General features: G+C 44.2%; 1 protein-coding gene across 1 annotated transcript in view; it reads left to right on the top strand.

Annotated features, from left to right (window-relative positions):
* SLC35E1 (solute carrier family 35 member E1) overlaps positions 1–16,839 on the top strand; it is a 34,158-nt gene continuing 17,319 nt past the window's right edge. The window contains exon 1 of the mRNA XM_073655446.1: positions 1–500. Coding sequence (XP_073511547.1) covers positions 146–500 — 355 coding nt within the window. The 5' untranslated portion in view covers positions 1–145. The remainder of the gene's footprint in view (positions 501–16,839) is intronic.

Genomic DNA, 16,839 nt, shown 5'->3' with positions numbered 1-16,839 from the left:
CCGTCCCATCGGAAGTGACGTCATTGTGAAAATGCTCTATCACCACCCATTCTCTTGACGTCTGCACTTCCACGTCTCTCTTGTGTGTGTCCCGGTGTTGTGTGCGGCTTCCCCGTGGGGAAGGAGGAGGAGGAGGATCGGGGTCATGGCGGTGGTGTCCGGAGTGGGGGGCGGTGGAGCAGTGGCGCCCGGTAACGTACGAGATGGGGCCCGTGTAGCCGTGCTCTGCCTTCTCTGGTACTCGGTGAGCTCTGGCGGCAACGTGGTGAACAAGATCATCCTGAACGGCTTCCCATACCCGGTGACTGTGTCCCTGTTCCATATCCTGGCTATCTGCTGCTTCCTCCCCCCGATGCTCCGGGCATGGGGGGTCCCGCACACCCAGCTGCCCGCCCGGTACTATCGCTGGTACATTATCCCGCTGGCGTTCGGGAAGTACTTCGCCTCGGTGTCCGCGCACTTCAGCATCTGGAAAGTGCCCGTGTCCTATGCGCACACCGGTGAGTAGCCGCCTGCTGCACATAGTAACGAGCTGGGGGCGGAGAGGCCTCACACCCTCTAGGAATGGATTAGTGCCGCTGACCTATCACATTGCAGCTCTCATTGTTTTCCCTTGCTGGTTAGAAAGTGAGCAGTGATGTGATTGGTTGCTAGGGGCCTGCCTGCATGTGTGTGTGTCTCCGGGGCGCCAGGTCGGGTAGGAGGTGGTGATTTACCTGTATCAGGGATTGACTGATTTATTTTCCAGGACCAATTATAGTTTTATTTTACCATATAACATATTGTAAAACGGGCAAAAAATATTTCTAGTTCATTGAAATTGTGAAAAGAACAGTAGCGCCATTGCTCTTTAGGATGTTCATTTTACAGTAAAAGTGACCTGGCAATATCTTTCTGTAGGCCGGGATAAATGACAACACTAAAGGTATCTATAATAGAAGTTCAGTGGTGAAAGAAAACCCAAATGTGTGTATGTGCACACCCCTGTTAATGGCAGCTTTCTGCTCATGTGAAGAAAAACACATACCAAGAATTAATTCTGAACTTTTTCCACCTTTACAGTCACCCATATTCTGTACTAATCCACGGGGAAACAAACTGAAATAGTTTTGAGGGGAAAATAAAAATAACAAAAGTAAAATAATGTGGTTGCAAAACTGTGAAGACCTTTTAATTGGCTGATTGTGAATACAACATCCCCAATCTCATTTAAACTCCTAATAAATAGTCCGTGCATAGCTGCCATCATTTACAGTGATTCTGATTAACCACATAGAAAGTTTACCTGACCTTTTCTTAGTTGCCTTTTCCAACAAAGTCCATGTCCGTAAACAGCTTACAATACAGCAAAGGGATCTTATTGTTGAAAATGATTAGTCAGGAGAAGGTTACAAAAAAACTTTCAAAGCCATTACCTATACCATGGAACACTGAAGACGTGGCTTAAATTTGACACAACAGTGAGATTACCTAGAACTGGACGTCCCTCAAAAATTGATGAAAAGATTAGAAGAAAATTGGTACGGAAGGCTGCCAAGAGGCCTAAGGCAATATTAAAGAAGCTGTAGAAATTTCTGGCAACTACTGCATGTGACAACAATCTTATATTCTATACATGTCTGGCCTGTAGGGTAAATAGAAGGATTTTCTTGCCAAGAAAAGCATCCAAGCGTGGCAGAGTTTTGCCAAAACTTACATCAATTCTGCCAAAAGCATGTGGGAACACGTGTTCTGGTTTAATGAGACCAAGGTTGAACTTTTTGGTCATAATTCCAAAAGGTAGGTTTGAGACACAGCCAACACTGCACATCGCGAAAAGAACACCATACCCACATTGAAGCATGGTGGAGGCAGCATAATGATGATTTTCTGCAACTAGAACTGGTGTTTATTGAATGTGGAGGAAAATTTGAAGTTCTAAATCAGTCAATTTTTCATCAAAACCTTTAGGCCTCTGCTAAAAAGCTGAAGATGAATTTTACCTTTCAGCTCTGCAACGACCCTAAGCATAATAATATAATCACTTTTTATTTATATAGCGCCAGTATTTTCCGCAGTACTTTACAATTAAGTGGTGACATATACAAACAATACATTCAGTACAAGGTAAGACAGTTTAAACAGTTACATTAGAAGTGAGGGTCCTGCTCGCAAGTTTACTACAAACATAGGTTCAAATCAACAAAAGAATTGGATCGCCAGAAGAAGGTCAAAGTTTTGCAACAGGCCAGTCTTGAATCCAATAGAAAAATCTGTGAGTTGACTGAAGATGGCTGTATACAGGAGATGCCCTCAGTCTGTCAAATTTGGAGCGCTACTGCAAGGGAGAGTGGGTACTTGAACAAAGTATTAGTTTAATGGTGTATATTTATGCAACCACATCATTTTTCTTTTTCTACCCAAAAAGATTTTTTTTTTTTATCCTCGATGGATTTGTACAGACTATGGGTGACATTATAGTGGACAAAGTTCTGAAATTATTATTCTTGGTATGATATATATTTTTTTTGCATGACAAAATCTTGGCTTTTTAACAGGGGTGTGCAGACTTTTTATTGCCTCTGTGTGTATATTACACTGTGTGAAGTCCTTTAGTGACGCTTCAAAAAAGAAGCAGCGAGATAGACACAGCGGCCTTCAGTAGGCTGCCATGACAACACGATCAGCCCCACTTATTAAAGGGAACCTGTCACGTCCTAGTTGCTATGTATACTGCCCCCATAGCGTTGTTAGTGATGCAATGTGCATCACTAACAAGCTGTTTTCATGAAAACTGGTGCAGCTATAATGAATTTATAATGTTTAATATACTTAGATCCTACCTGCGTTTTCAGTCATAGGGGTGTGCTTGTCATAGCGCATGCGCAGTGTAGCTGCAAACTACACAGCTTCACCGCGCATGCGCTATGATGCGCCATGTTCCCCGCACATGCGCAGTGAAGCTGGTAATCACATCCTCACTGCGCAGGAAGCCGGACATCTACAAGTGCGTCTGCGCCCCACAATGTCAGCGCTTGCTGGGAGCAGTATTCAAATACATGGGTGGCGCCAGCAAAGAGTGAATGCTGCGTCCGCTCATGACTGAATATGACAAGCACGCCCCTATGACTGAAAAGGCAGGTAGGATCTAAGTATATTTAGGCTATGTGCCCATGATGCAGAAATGCTCAGGATTTTTTCCTGAGCGTTTCTGCATCTCCCTGGCAGAAAAAACGCATGCGGATTGTACATGCGTTTTTCCTGCCAGGGACATGCGGAAATGGAGCGTTATCACTGACATTTCCGCATGCGGATTGACAAGCGCTTTTCCAAGCGATTTTAGCATCACTTGGAAAGTGGTGGTGACAACTAGGTCACACTATATAAATCCATGCAAACAGCATGGATTTATATTGTGTGACCCGAGAGAGTGGTAAAAATAAATGTATACTTACCCTCCGATGGCCCCCGGTGTCCTGCTTTACACTCCGTTCTCCCGGCTGCCGGCATCGGTGGATTGAAAGACCTGCCGACGTAAGCGTCGTGTGACCCGTCACATGACTCTGACGTCAGCGCAGGTCCTAGTTCAGTCCACTGCAAAGTGCCGGGAAGCACGGAGGAGCGCTGCGCGGGCCGCCAGAAGGTAAATATACATTTATTTTTTATATTATTCTTTTTTTACAGATTTTTTAATGGTACCTGGGTGTGGAGGAGACTCTCCTCTCATCCACACCCGGGTACCATCCGCACATTAGAACGCTTGGATTACGCATCTACATATACAGTGATGCGTAGTCCATGCGGTCTAATGCAAGTCAATGGCGGCGAAGACGCAGCACTTCCGCAGAATAATTGGTAGTGCTGCTTTTTTTTCCCGCAATGATAATCCGCAGCGGAAATTTCTGCAGCATGTGCACAGCACATGCGGATTATCATTGGGGAACATTGCTGTCCTTCTACCGTGCGTTTTTAATGCATTTCTGCAGCGTTTCCGCAGCTGCAGAAACGCATTAAAAACGCATCGTGGGCACACAGCCTAAAGGTTATAAAATCATTATAGCTGCACCAGTTTTCATGAAAACAGCTTGTTAGTGATGCACATTGAATCACTAACAACGCTATGGGGCAGTGTACATAGCAACTAGGACGTGACAGGTTCCCTTTAAAAAGGATGTACAATTTAATCTATGTCAGGAAGGAGTTGAGGTTAGTTTCTTGGAATACCTCTATCTGATCGTTGGGGGTTCAACCACTCGTTTCAGAGCTCGAACATTTCCTGTAGACAATGAATGGAGCAGAGGTTGCTCATATACACCTGTGCTCCATTCAAGAAGGGGCTCTGCCCGATTCTCAGGATCACAGAGTTCCAGGGATCTGAAAGTTATTCTAAGGATAGGGGATGGCTATCCATTCTGAAAATGGACCTTTAACCCCCTTCACGACCTTGGGATTTTCCATTTTCGTTTTTTGCTCCCCTTTTTCCCAGAGCCATAACTATTTTATTTTTCCGTCAATATGGCCATTTGAGGGCTTATTTTTTGCGGGATGAGTTGTACTTTTGAACTACACCATTGATTTTACCATATAGTGTACTGGAAAATGTGGGAAAAAATTCCAAGTGCGGTGAAATTGCAAATAAAGTACAATTCCACAATTTTTATTTATTTATTTATTTTTTTTAACCATGTTTGCTAAATGCTAAAACGGACCTGCTATTATGATTCTCCAAGTCATTATGAGTTCGCAGATACCAAACATGTATAGGTTCTTTTTGTGTTTGAAGGGAACCTGCCATGTGATTTGTCCTATCTACACTGCCCCCATTGCGCTGTTAGTGATGCCATGTGCATCACTAACACGCTTTTTTCATTAAAATCGGCGCTATAATCCTTTGCAAAAACCACTTTATATAGTTATCATACCTGCTCGTTTAGTCATAGGGGTGGCTTCATTGCATTCAGTCAGGGTTGTCGCCGCTCACGCCATTTGAATGATGTTCCGGGGTTTGCGCTGATATCACTGGAATCCACTTTGAAATGTCGCTCTTGTGCTGTGTGTATCGGGGTTTATTGCATCACTAACATGCACTGTGGACAGTTTAGATACTACACAGAACATGACAGGTTCCCTTTAAGGGGGTATTCCCCTCTCCAAGATCCTATCCCAATATGTAGTAGGTGTAATCATAACTGATATAGTGACAGTTAGTTAGCTAGTTGCTAGCGGTCGTAACCATGGATACTTAAGGTCCTGCAATGCCTGCACATGAGGAAAGAGACAGTGTATCAGAAGAACTATATTACATTTCTGTTTGTAGGTATTTGTTTGCATTAAAATCGCTTATAATAGGTCTGCCATGTACTGCAATGCAAATCCGCATGTGCTGTGCACATCATTCGGAAATTTCCCCTGCGGATTCACGTTGCGGTAAAAACCGCAGCGTAACCAATTCTAGTGGGATTCCACTGCGAAATCGCCGTCATTGACTTGCATTGGATCACATAAGAGCCGCATGTATACATGTAGTCATGTGGATCTTATGCGATTAATGTGCGGATGGTACCCGGGTCTGGAGAAGAGGAGACTCTCATCCAACCCAGGTAGCATCGTACCTGCAAGTTAAAAAAATAATTTTATAAAGTTGAAAAAAAAAAAAAAAAGAATCCTACTCACTCACCTCTCCGGCGCCCCCGGTTTCCTCCCAGTGACGATGCACTCTCCTCTGCTCCCAGCGGTGATCTGCAAGAACCTTCGGTGACGTCATTTAGTCAGCTGATGGTAACGCGACCATCACCTGACCGCTGACATCATGGAAGGTCCTTTTACATTACCGGTACTCACCACGGAGCCAGCAGTGACGCCGGGAGCAGACCGAGGCCGCCGGAAAAGTGAGTATAAGGTTATTCTTTATTTCTACGCTCTGTTTCCTTTTTTTTTTAACATTATGTTGGTCTCACAATATAAATCCATGCCTGTTGCATGGATTTATATTGTGTAACCAACTTTCAAGCACTTTTCCAAGTGATGCCAAAATCGTTTGGAAAAGCGCTTGACAAAAGCATGCAAAAACGCTTGTCCCTGGCGGAAAACACGCATGTACAATCCGCATGTGTTTTTTCTGTCAGGGAGAGGCAGAAACGCTCAGGAAAAATCCGGAGCATTTCTGCATCGTGGGCACATAGCCTTACACCTTCCCAGAAGCAGCAGCAAAGAGGACATTATACAGCAGCACTGAACAGTGTAGCTGTGAATCCACCTCTGGGTTGGAGTGATTGATAACACTTACTAAAAAGCTGTACCACCAATTGTCGGCTAGGCAGAGTACAAACTGACAGTCTGCCTCCGTTATTGGCACAGTCAGAGGTTCCATCTGAATTCTGTTTTTCTGGGATTTAGATGGAAACCCAGACATACAGTATGAATTTGAATCTCGCCTTAGAAGTATTCTAATTGAGCCTCAGTACAATAGCACACAGTTCCAGTTGGTTGATGTCAGGGGACGCAATTCTGCTGCCTCCAATTGTCAGGACAATTGTGCAATTGATTGACTAGCGATGGACGAGGCCACGCTTGTTTCCCTACTAGGCCAATTATTGGGGAACTCACAGTGGGCATACCTCCAGGCTGTCTAAGGGCTATTTGACCAAGAAGGAGAGTGATGGGGTGCTACGCCAGATGACCTGGCCTCCACAGTCACCAGACCTGAACCCAATCAAGATGGTTTGGAGTGAGCTGGACCGCAGAGTGAAGGCAAAAGGGCCAACAAGTGCTAGGCATCTCTGGGAACTCCTTCAAGATTGTTGGAAGACCATTTCCGGTGACTACCCCTTGAAGCTCATCAAGAGAATGCCAAGAGTGTGCAAAGCAGTCATCAAAGCAAAAGGTGGCTACTTTGAAGAACCTAGAATATGACATATTTTCAGTTGTTTCACCCTTTTTTGTTAAGTATATAATTCCACATGTGTTAATTCATAGTTTTGATGCCTTCAGTGTGAATGTACAATTTTCATAGTCATGAAAATACAGAAAAATCTTTAAATGAGAAGGTGTGTCCAAACTTTTGGTATATATATGTGTGTAATATATATTTATGTAATATATTATATGTTCATCTCACAAAATTAGAATATCATCAAAAAGTTAATTTATTTCAGTTCTTCAATACAAAAAGTGAAACTCCTATTATGTAGAGTCATTACAAACAGAGTGATCTATTTCAAGTGTTTTTCTGTTAATGTTGATGATTATGGCTTAGAGCCAATGAAAACACAAGTCATTATCTCAGTAAATTTAAAATACTTAACAAAAAAACATTTGCAAAGGCTTCCCAAGCGTCTAAAAAGGTTCCTTAGTCTGTTTCAGTAAGCTCCACAATCATGGGGAAGACTGCTGACTTGACAGATGTCCAGAAGGCAGTCATTGACACACTCCACAAGGTCCCAGAGTTCCAATTTTCATTTGGAAATCATGGTCCTAGAGTCTGGAGGAAGAGTGGAGAGGCCACAATCCAAGCTGCTTGAGGTCTAGTGTGAAGTTTCCACAATCAGTGATGGTTTGGGGAGCCATGTCATCTGCTGGTGTAGGTCCACTGTGTTTTATCTAGACCAAAGTCAGCGCAGCCGTCTACCAGGAAATTTTAGAGCACTTCATGCTTCCCTCTGCCGACAAGCTTTTTGGAGATGGAAATTTCATTCTCCAGCAGGACTTGGCACCTGTCCACACTGCCAAAAGTACCAACATCTGGTTTACAAACAACAGTATCACTGTGCTTGATTGGCCAGCAAACTCGCCTGACCTTATCCCCATAGATTCTATGGGGTATTGTCAAGAGGAACTTGAGACACCAGACCCAACAATGCAGACGAGCTGAAGGCCGCTATCAAAGCAACCTGGGCTTCCATGACACCTCAGCAGTGCCACAGGCTGATCGCCTCCATGACACGCCACATTGATGCAGAAGGAGCCCCGACCAAGTATTGAGTGCATTTACTGAACATACATTTTGGATTTTAAAAACATTTTTCAAGCTGTTATAAAGTATTCTAATTTACTGAGATAATGACTTTTGTGATTGCATTGGCTGTAAGCCATAATCATCAACATTAACAGAAATAAACGCTTGAAATACCGTAGATTACTCTGTAATGACTGTATATAATGAGTTTTACTTTTTGTATTGAAGAACTGAAATTAACTTTTTGATGATATTCTAATTTAGTGAGATGCACCTGTATATGTATCATAAAAGGAATTATCTGCCACCAATAGTCGTTTGTACAGGCTGATTGGACACCCTTTGAGATAGCATATTGCTTCAGGGGTGCGGTTTACAGAGCAAGAGGAACAGAGCTATTAAATTTTATATATATACTCTGGAAAAGTAGGCAGTGTTTATAAAAATAAAGTAAAAAAAATACACGTTACCAAATGGGAACAAAAACTGTGTATGCAATCACATAGAATAAAAGGGATAACAAAAGTAGTACTAAACCTCTTTCACAGAAATGTCTTAGAGCTTAGTGGAGGGAGGTACTTTTTAGCATAACGGACAGAACCACAGAGCACCGTGTCATCCAGGACTGACGCATGACAAAATCCCAAACTCTGATTTTTACTAGATGAAGGTTACACCAACATATCTCACCTTAGTAAGCTCATATGGGGTGCTGGTTGTGGGATGTGCTTGATCCCTAGAAGATTGAGATTGACAACTTTGAAGATATCTTTGCTCCTGGACGTCCCAGGCGGAAGATATTTCTCTTATGTTTCCTATCACGATTTTACCTTTCTATAGAGATGAAACGTGGCATGGATAACATCATCCATGTGATCCATATTAAGTTGGAGCTGTTAGACTGGCCTTACAGTGATGGGAGTGAATGCGTTTGTTTGCCACGATGCCGAAAATATATCTCCCCTAAATATCGGATCAGTGCAATCCCCAATATTCATCACTGACCACTGGCTCGAGAGTGTCTGAGATTCATTTGAACAGAGGAAGCCCCTGTCTCAGGAAGTGTACTTCTCCACCTCTGAGTATACGAATCCTTGACTTGGTGGCTGGCTCTCAGCAGATCCCCTGTTGTAATTGCCTGTTCACGGCAGGAGGTCCTACTTAAATGCAGATTGAAGTGTCGGCTCTTTTTCACTTCCCAAGTTATAATGAATCTCATATGTGAGGGTGATATGTCCCCTCTCTGGAGATGTCTTCATGCATTTTTCAATTTTTCTCTACGACAATTCATAATTGTGACCCTCGTGTATCCTTTGCTCTGCTATACCATCCATATTTACTGCATTACCCTATGCACAGGTCCTAATATGAAAGAAACTTACCAGAGCAGTTCTGCAAGTATCAAACTGGTTTGATAATTTCTTCTGCACCTGGAAGTCGGTAGTAAACTTCCCACAAGGTGTTCATTGGAAAATGTAATGTTGGTTTAGTGGATGTACGTTCACAAGCTGACAACAGCCCTAAGACTTTGTTTAGTTAAGGAGGCAAAGTCCTATGAAAATGCCGGCTGTACACACAGGCAGATTTCTCAGTGTGCTAAGAGGGTCCCAAAAAAAGGTGGCAGGTGAAGCTTGCCACATGTATCTAATGCTTACCCCCATCGATTAACATTGCTGGAGCATTCATACATACATGGCGATGAGGCGTTTTCAGTTTGCTGCAGGAGACCTGCAACTGGTCTGGGAATCACGGACTGTGTGTGAATGCGGGCTAAGGCTATGTGCCCACGATGCAGAAATGCTCCAGATTTTTTTCTGAGCATTTCTGCATCTCCCTGGCAGGAAAAACGCATGCGGATTGTACATGCGGATTGTACATGCGTTTATCCTGCCAGGGACATGCGGATGTGAAGCGTTCTTCACATGCATTTCTTCATGCGGGTTGACAAGCGCTTTCCAAGCGATTTTAGCATCACTTGGAAAGTGCTTGACAACTTGGTCACACTATATAAATCCAGGCAACCGGCATGGATTTATATAGTGTGATAGTAAAAGAATGGTAAAAAATAAAAAAATAAATCTATACTTACCTTCCGATGGCCCCCGCAGTCTTGCTTTGCTCCGCCCTGGCTGCCGGCAGATCATGCTACACTGAAGGACTTGCCGACGTCAGCGTCGCGTGACCCGTCACATGACTATAACATCACCGCAGGTCCTTCAGTCCACCGCGATCTGCCGGCTTGAGAGGACGAGCGCACCGGGGGCCACCAGAAGGTAAATATAATATTTATTTTTTATTTTATTCTTTTTTTTACAGGTTCTATGGTACCCGGGTCCGGAGGAGAGTCTCCTCTCCTCCACACCCGGGTACCATCCGCACATTGGAACGCATGGAATGCGCATCTACATGTACAGTGATGCGGAATCCAAGCGTTCCAATGCAAGTCAATGGCGGCGAAAAAGCAGCGCTTCCGCAAAATAATTGGTAGTGCTGCGTTTTTTTCCGCAATGATAATCCGCAGCGGAAATTTCTGCAGCATGTGCACAGCACATGCGGATTATCATTGGGGGACATGGCAGGCCTTCTACCATGCATTTCTGCAGCGTTTTTGCTGCTGCAGAAACGCTTAAAAAACGCATTGTGGGCATACAGCCTAAGGCTGTGTGCCCACTATGCGTTTTTCAAGCGTTTTTGCTGCGGAATTTCCGTAGCGAAAACGCTTCGTAATACGTGCCCCATGTTCCCAAATGATAATCCGCATGTGCTGTGCACATGCTGCGGAAATTTCCTCTGCGGATTATCATTGCGGAAAAATCCGCAGCATGTCCATTAATTTTGCGGACACGCAGCGTAATCGCCGCCATTGACTTGCATTGAAACGCTTGATATCCGCATCACTACATGTGCACATGCATATGACGCGCCCCTGGGCCTGTGTCGCGCTGCGTTGCGCACGCGGGAGCTTACCCGGAGCCGGATCTCTTGAGGGTTGTAGTCTCGTGGCGGTGACCCGGTCCGTGCCCAGGGAGTCAAACTGAGCGGCGATGTAACAGCGGTAGATGCAGGACGACTACGCCACCCGTTGAATGCAGCTATGGAGCTGCCGCTGCAGGACAGTCCGCTGAGGCCGGTGGATGGATGGTGCAGCGCAGATGGTATAACCCCCAACGGGAGGGGTATGGCCTCAGGGCAGCAGATGTGGATGATGGGGGTAGCAGGAACCACTCAGAGACGGTGCGGTGTAACTCAGGGTCTTTACTGGTAACAACGATAGACCCTCCCGGAGTACTTGCTAGTGAACGGGGCCTGGTCAGTCCTTGAGCAGATGGGGTCTCCCCTGGCCAGGCGGAGTTGTAGGCCTCCCAAACTGACTGTACTCTTCTGGCTACCTTGCTAGAAGCGGATATAAGTAGCCCACGTCCCTGAGTGTACCGTGTGGTGCTCACCCGTATGGCCGGTGACTCGGGGCCTTCTAATGGCTTCCGCTCCACGATGGCGGTGCTGGTCCCACGCGTGTGACCGTGCCTTCGGGTTTCTGGGCCTGAGGACCTGAAATCCCCTGCCGGTCGGCTTCTGCTGCTGGGTAAGAGTTAGTCCCCACAGCCGCGGACGCCGGGTCCGGTAAGAAAGCTTCTCAGTCAGGGCGAGCTCTGCAGCTGCCAGCCCCTGACTCGTAGTAATATTGCTCCCACTGAGCTTCTGCTGTTTCTACTCTCCTTGACTGACTAACCCTGCCTCAGCCCAGGGTTTATACAGGGGAAGTTCTTCCCCTCCCAAGACTGGGCAGGAGGTGTGGCATGCACAGGATCCCTGACCAAAGGACCTCCCACCTGCTCTCAGACATAACATTACATTACTGTGGAAAACCAGACCCCTGGGGTGCCACACATATATGAAGCGATTCAATGTGCGGATGGTACCCGGGTGTAGAGGACAGGAGACTCTCCTCCAGACCCGGGTACCATAGAAACTGTAAAAAAAAGAATTTAAAATAAAAAATAAGGATTATACTTAACTTCCGATGGCCCCTGGCCTCCTCAGCGATGCGTGCGGTGTGTTGGGCGGCTCGTGGTGGTGTGAAAGGACCTGACATGACGTCATTGAGTTATGTGACGGGTCACGCGACCACTGACGCCGGCGGTTGCGTGACCGGTCACATGACTCAATGACGTCATCGCAGGTCCTTCACACCACCGCGAGACACTGGGGAGACCGGACGGAGCGGAGGAGGAGACTGGGGGCCATCGGAAGGTAAGTATAATCTTTATTTTTTATTTTTTACCATTCTTATTCTTTTTTTTAACTATCTTGGTCACACTATATAGATTCATGCCGCTTGCATTGATTTATGTAGTGTGACCAAGTTGTCAAGCACTTTTCCAAGTGATGCTAAAATCTCTTGGAAAAGCGCTTGATAACCCAGATGCAAAAATGCATGTGAAGAACGCTTGACAAACGCTTCTACCTGGCGGGAAAAACACATGTACAATCCGCATGCGTTTTTCCTGCCAGGGAGAAGTGGAAAAAATATGCAGCATTTCTGCATCGTGGGCACTTAGCCTTAGGGTATCTTTTCATGTGGCAGATTTGTTGCAGAAAAATGTTTTTTCTTTTTAAATGAACATGCCTTGTAGAAATCCACGTGCCTGCTGCCAACTTCCTTTACATGTGAGGGGGATTTTCAGTCCCAGAAATACCCGTAATTCTTCTTTGTGACTTATGTTTGGGGTCAGAACTACAATTTTAGGAGCCTTTCAGTATATATGTACCTTACTAGGATTACAGGCAGAAGGCATGATGGCTGAAGCTCCAGTCACCCACAACGGGCGACGGCAGAACGATTGTGAAACCAACCCTTGAAACAATTGCCCAAGCCTTACCCTACTTGGGAGGGTTTTATTTTTCACGAAGTACAGCTTTGCTTTCTAATTACTGATAGATTTTACCTGGTGTCATGCCTTTCCATAGCTTTTTGCACCTCTTGCTTCATGCATGCGAATACTTTTTCCTTGTGTCATTTCTCAATATTACACATAATTAATGGACATCTATGGCTTGATTTCTTTGCCTGTGTGGATTGGATGGGTTGTTGCCAACATCTGGAGAATTTCATGTCATTAGCACCTTTAGAAGTATATTTACTTAGAAAATTGGTGACGTGTTCAATACTTATTTCACCCACTGTATGTGTACTTGGCCTTAATAGGACTTTAAGAACCTGATTCCTTAGGGAAAGCCGTAGAGCCGTAGTCTTTCACCATGAGGTCTGCATCCTGGAACTCTAAATTCCACATCCGGCAACCGAATGCTGTTTGAACTTCCAGATAACCCGAAAATGTATAAACTGTAAGGCCATGTCTCAGATTTCTTATTAAGAAGCCTATGCTATTTTTGACATGTTAATGCTGAATGGGACTGTATAATGATACATTAGCTTTAGCTCACTGGCCTGTACAGCTGCTTTCTTACCGATGTTTGCGGTGTTCATCAGGAGAATTTCCTGACATTCTAGTGGATGCCACTGTATCGGCATACTGTGCCGCTTATAGACTCGCATGGTAACAAAACATACAGTATAGACCAAAAGTTTGGACACACCTTCTAATTTAAAGATTTTTTTAGTATTTTCATGACTATGAAAATTGTACATTCACACTGAAGGCATCAAAACTATGAATTAACACATGTGGAATTATATACTTAACAAAAAAGTGTGAAACAACTGGAAATATGTCTTATATTCTAGGTTCTTCAAAGTAGCCACCTTTTGCTTTGATGACTGCTTTGCACACTCTTGGCATTCTCTTGATGAGCTTCAACAGGCAGTCACCGGAAATGGTCTTCCAACAATCTTGAAGGAGTTCCCAGAGATGCTTAGCACTTGTTGGCCCTTTTGCCTTCACTCTGGTCCAGCTCACCCCAAACCATCTCGATTGGGTTCAGGTCTGATGACTGTGGAGGCCAGGTCATCTGGCGTAGCACTCCATCACTCTCCCTCTTGGTCAAATAGCCCTCACACAGCCTGGAGGTGTGTTTGGGGTCATTGTCCTGTTGAAAAATAAATGATGGTCCAACTAAACGCAAACCGGATGGAATAGCATGCTGCTGCAAGATGCTGTGGTAGCCATGCTGGTTCAGTATGCCTTCAATTTTGAATAAATTCCCATCAGCAAAGCACCATCACACCTCCTCCTCCATGCTTCATGGTGGGAACCAGGCATGTAGAGTCCATCCGTTCACCTTTTCTGCATCGCACAAAGACACGGTGGTTGGAACCAAAGATCTCAAATTTGGACTCCTCAGACCAAAGCACAGATTTCCACTGGTCTAATCTCCATTCCTTGTGTTCTTTAGTCCAAACAAGTCTCTTCTGCTTGTTGCCTGTCCTTAGCAGTGTTTTCCTAGCAGCTATTTTACCATGAAGGCCTGCTGCACAAAGTCTCCTCTTAACAGTTGTTGTAGAGATGTGTCTGCTGCTAGAACTCTGTGTGGCATTGACCTGGTCTCTAATCTGAGCTGCTGTTAACCTGCAATTTCTGAGGCTGGTGACTCGGATAAACTTATCCTCAGAAGCAGAGGTGACTCTTGGTCTTCCTTTCCTGGGGCAGTCCTCATGTGAGCCAGTTTCTTTGTAGCACTTAATGGTTTTTACAACTGCACTTGGGGACACTTTCAAAGTTTGCCCAATTTTTCGCACTGACTGACCTTCATTTCTTAAAGTAATGCTGGCCACTCGTTTTTCTTTACTTAGCTGTTTTTTTCTTGCCATAATACAAATTCTAACAGTCTATTCAGTAGGACTATCAGCTGTGTATCCACCTGACTTCTGCACAACACAACTGATGGTCCCAACCCCATTTATAAGGCAAGAAATCCCACTTATTAAACCTGACAGGGCACACCTGTGAAGTGAAAACCATTTCCGGTGACTACCTCTTGAAGCTCATCAAGAGAATGCCAAGAGTGTGCAAAGCAGTCATCAAAGCAAAAGGTGGCTACTTTGAAGAACCTAGAATATAAGACATATTTTCAGTTGTTTCACCCTTTTTTGTGAAGTATATAATTCCACATGTGTTAATTCATAGTTTTGATGCCTTCAGTGTGAATGTACAATTTTCATAGTCATGAAAATACAGAAAAATCTTTAAATGAGAAGGTGTGTCCAAACTTTTGGTCTGTACTGTATACTGTGTAGCATTCAACTTAATTGGATGCTTTACATATTAGTAGCCCAACACTTTTGGCCTTTGTCAAGTGAGTGGCAGTCTATGGATATGATGGACTTGTGCTCCGGGAGCTTTTCTGGGCTATGCAGCAGACTCGGTGTCAATCCATCTTTGTAGTTATCAGTTGCTCAGGAGTCTTGATGATGATTTCTATTTGGTGTTGTTGCAATTGCTCATAAGACACTTATGTTATAAATCTGTTCCAGGAAGAGGACTGTATGAAATAACTGTATTTGTGGATGCAGCATTTGGGATTCCTGTCTAGCCCTTTCCTCGGACAGTTGTATTTTTACAGGTCACGACTACGTCCCCCTGCAGTTGACCTTTTAATGGCTGGGTGCACATTGCAACTGTGCACTTAGCCAACAGCCTTTCCTGCATATACTGTAACTTTCCCACAAGAGCGCTTCAGATACGTATCCTCTTTATTTCCAACCCAACCAGTGAGTTCTGTCGGTCATGATATGCTTACCAATGCAATTTTAAGCAGTCCGACAATGCTAAAGATGATCATAAATGTGTGATACATTTGAAATATATATGTATATGTATGTCATGGAAGGGAAGGACTTCCCGACCAATGGTGAGTGTATTTGTATACACCATGGCAATCGTGTGTTCAGCGACTATCACAGCTGACATCCGGCTCTCACTGCCAGGAGCGGTGCCTGTAAAGAAGAAATTTTATGTTTAAAAAAAAACAAAAACCCTAAACACACATTTGCCGTGTCCGGAACGACCTGACCTATAAAACTGTTAAACTAGTTAACCCCTTCAGTGAACACCGTAAAAAAAAGCAGCAAAAAGCGATGCTTTTTCATCATACCGCTGAAAAAAAGTGGACAAAAAGGCGAATGTAAATGAAAATGGTATCCTTCAAATGTCATCTTGTCTTGCAAAAAACAAGCTGCCATACAGCTTCATCAGTGGAAAAATAAAAAAGCTATAGCTCCCAGAATACAGGGATGCAAAATATATATTTTTTTCTATAAATAAAAAATAGTTTTTCTGTAAACGTGCCAAAACCTAAAACCATATGAATGTAGTATCTTTGTAATCTTATTGACCCAAGGAATAAAGCTGCCGTATCAATTTTACCACGCGCGTAAGGCCCACCCCCTCCCCCCCAAAAAAATAAATTCCTGTATTGCTGGTTTTTGTTCATTCTGCCTCCCAAAAATCGGAATAGAAAGCGATCAATAACCATTGTGACCGAAAATGGCATCAATAAAACTGCGTCCACTCGTCTCGCAAAAAACAAGCCTCTGTCGGCAGACATATGGAATAATTATTCCTCTTAAAGTATGGCAAGGGTGAGTTACCAGTGTGATGTGTAATGGCCGCTCTCTGCTCTCCTGATCTCACTGCAGAGCTGTGTGCGATTATACCTGACACATCTGCAGGTTCCTCTCAGCTTCAGCTTCCATCTCACAGGCAGACAGGGCTGTAATATTGTTGCAATACAGCAGGGCTCAGAGAGCTGCAAAAGATGTGTTAAGATACAAAGTTCAGTTCTTCTGTTCTGTGTTATTTTCATGTCTCACACTGGTAACTCCCCTTCATGTAAAATAATCTCTGGAGGCAGATTCTCCTGCAGATCAGTGTCCGGCCCATAGTCCTGAAAGCTCATTTACATACAAGAAAATGTGGTTTTCTCTGGAATAAAACATCGGATTTCAA

This window comes from Phyllobates terribilis, unplaced genomic scaffold (genome assembly GCF_046119375.1).
Source record: "Phyllobates terribilis strain yellow unplaced genomic scaffold, ASM4611937v1 Scaffold_1__5_contigs__length_1240528914, whole genome shotgun sequence".
Lineage (NCBI taxonomy): Eukaryota > Metazoa > Chordata > Amphibia > Anura > Dendrobatidae > Phyllobates > Phyllobates terribilis.
The sequence above is the reverse complement of the archived record's forward strand: the minus strand, read 5'-3'. Positions and strand labels throughout refer to the sequence as shown.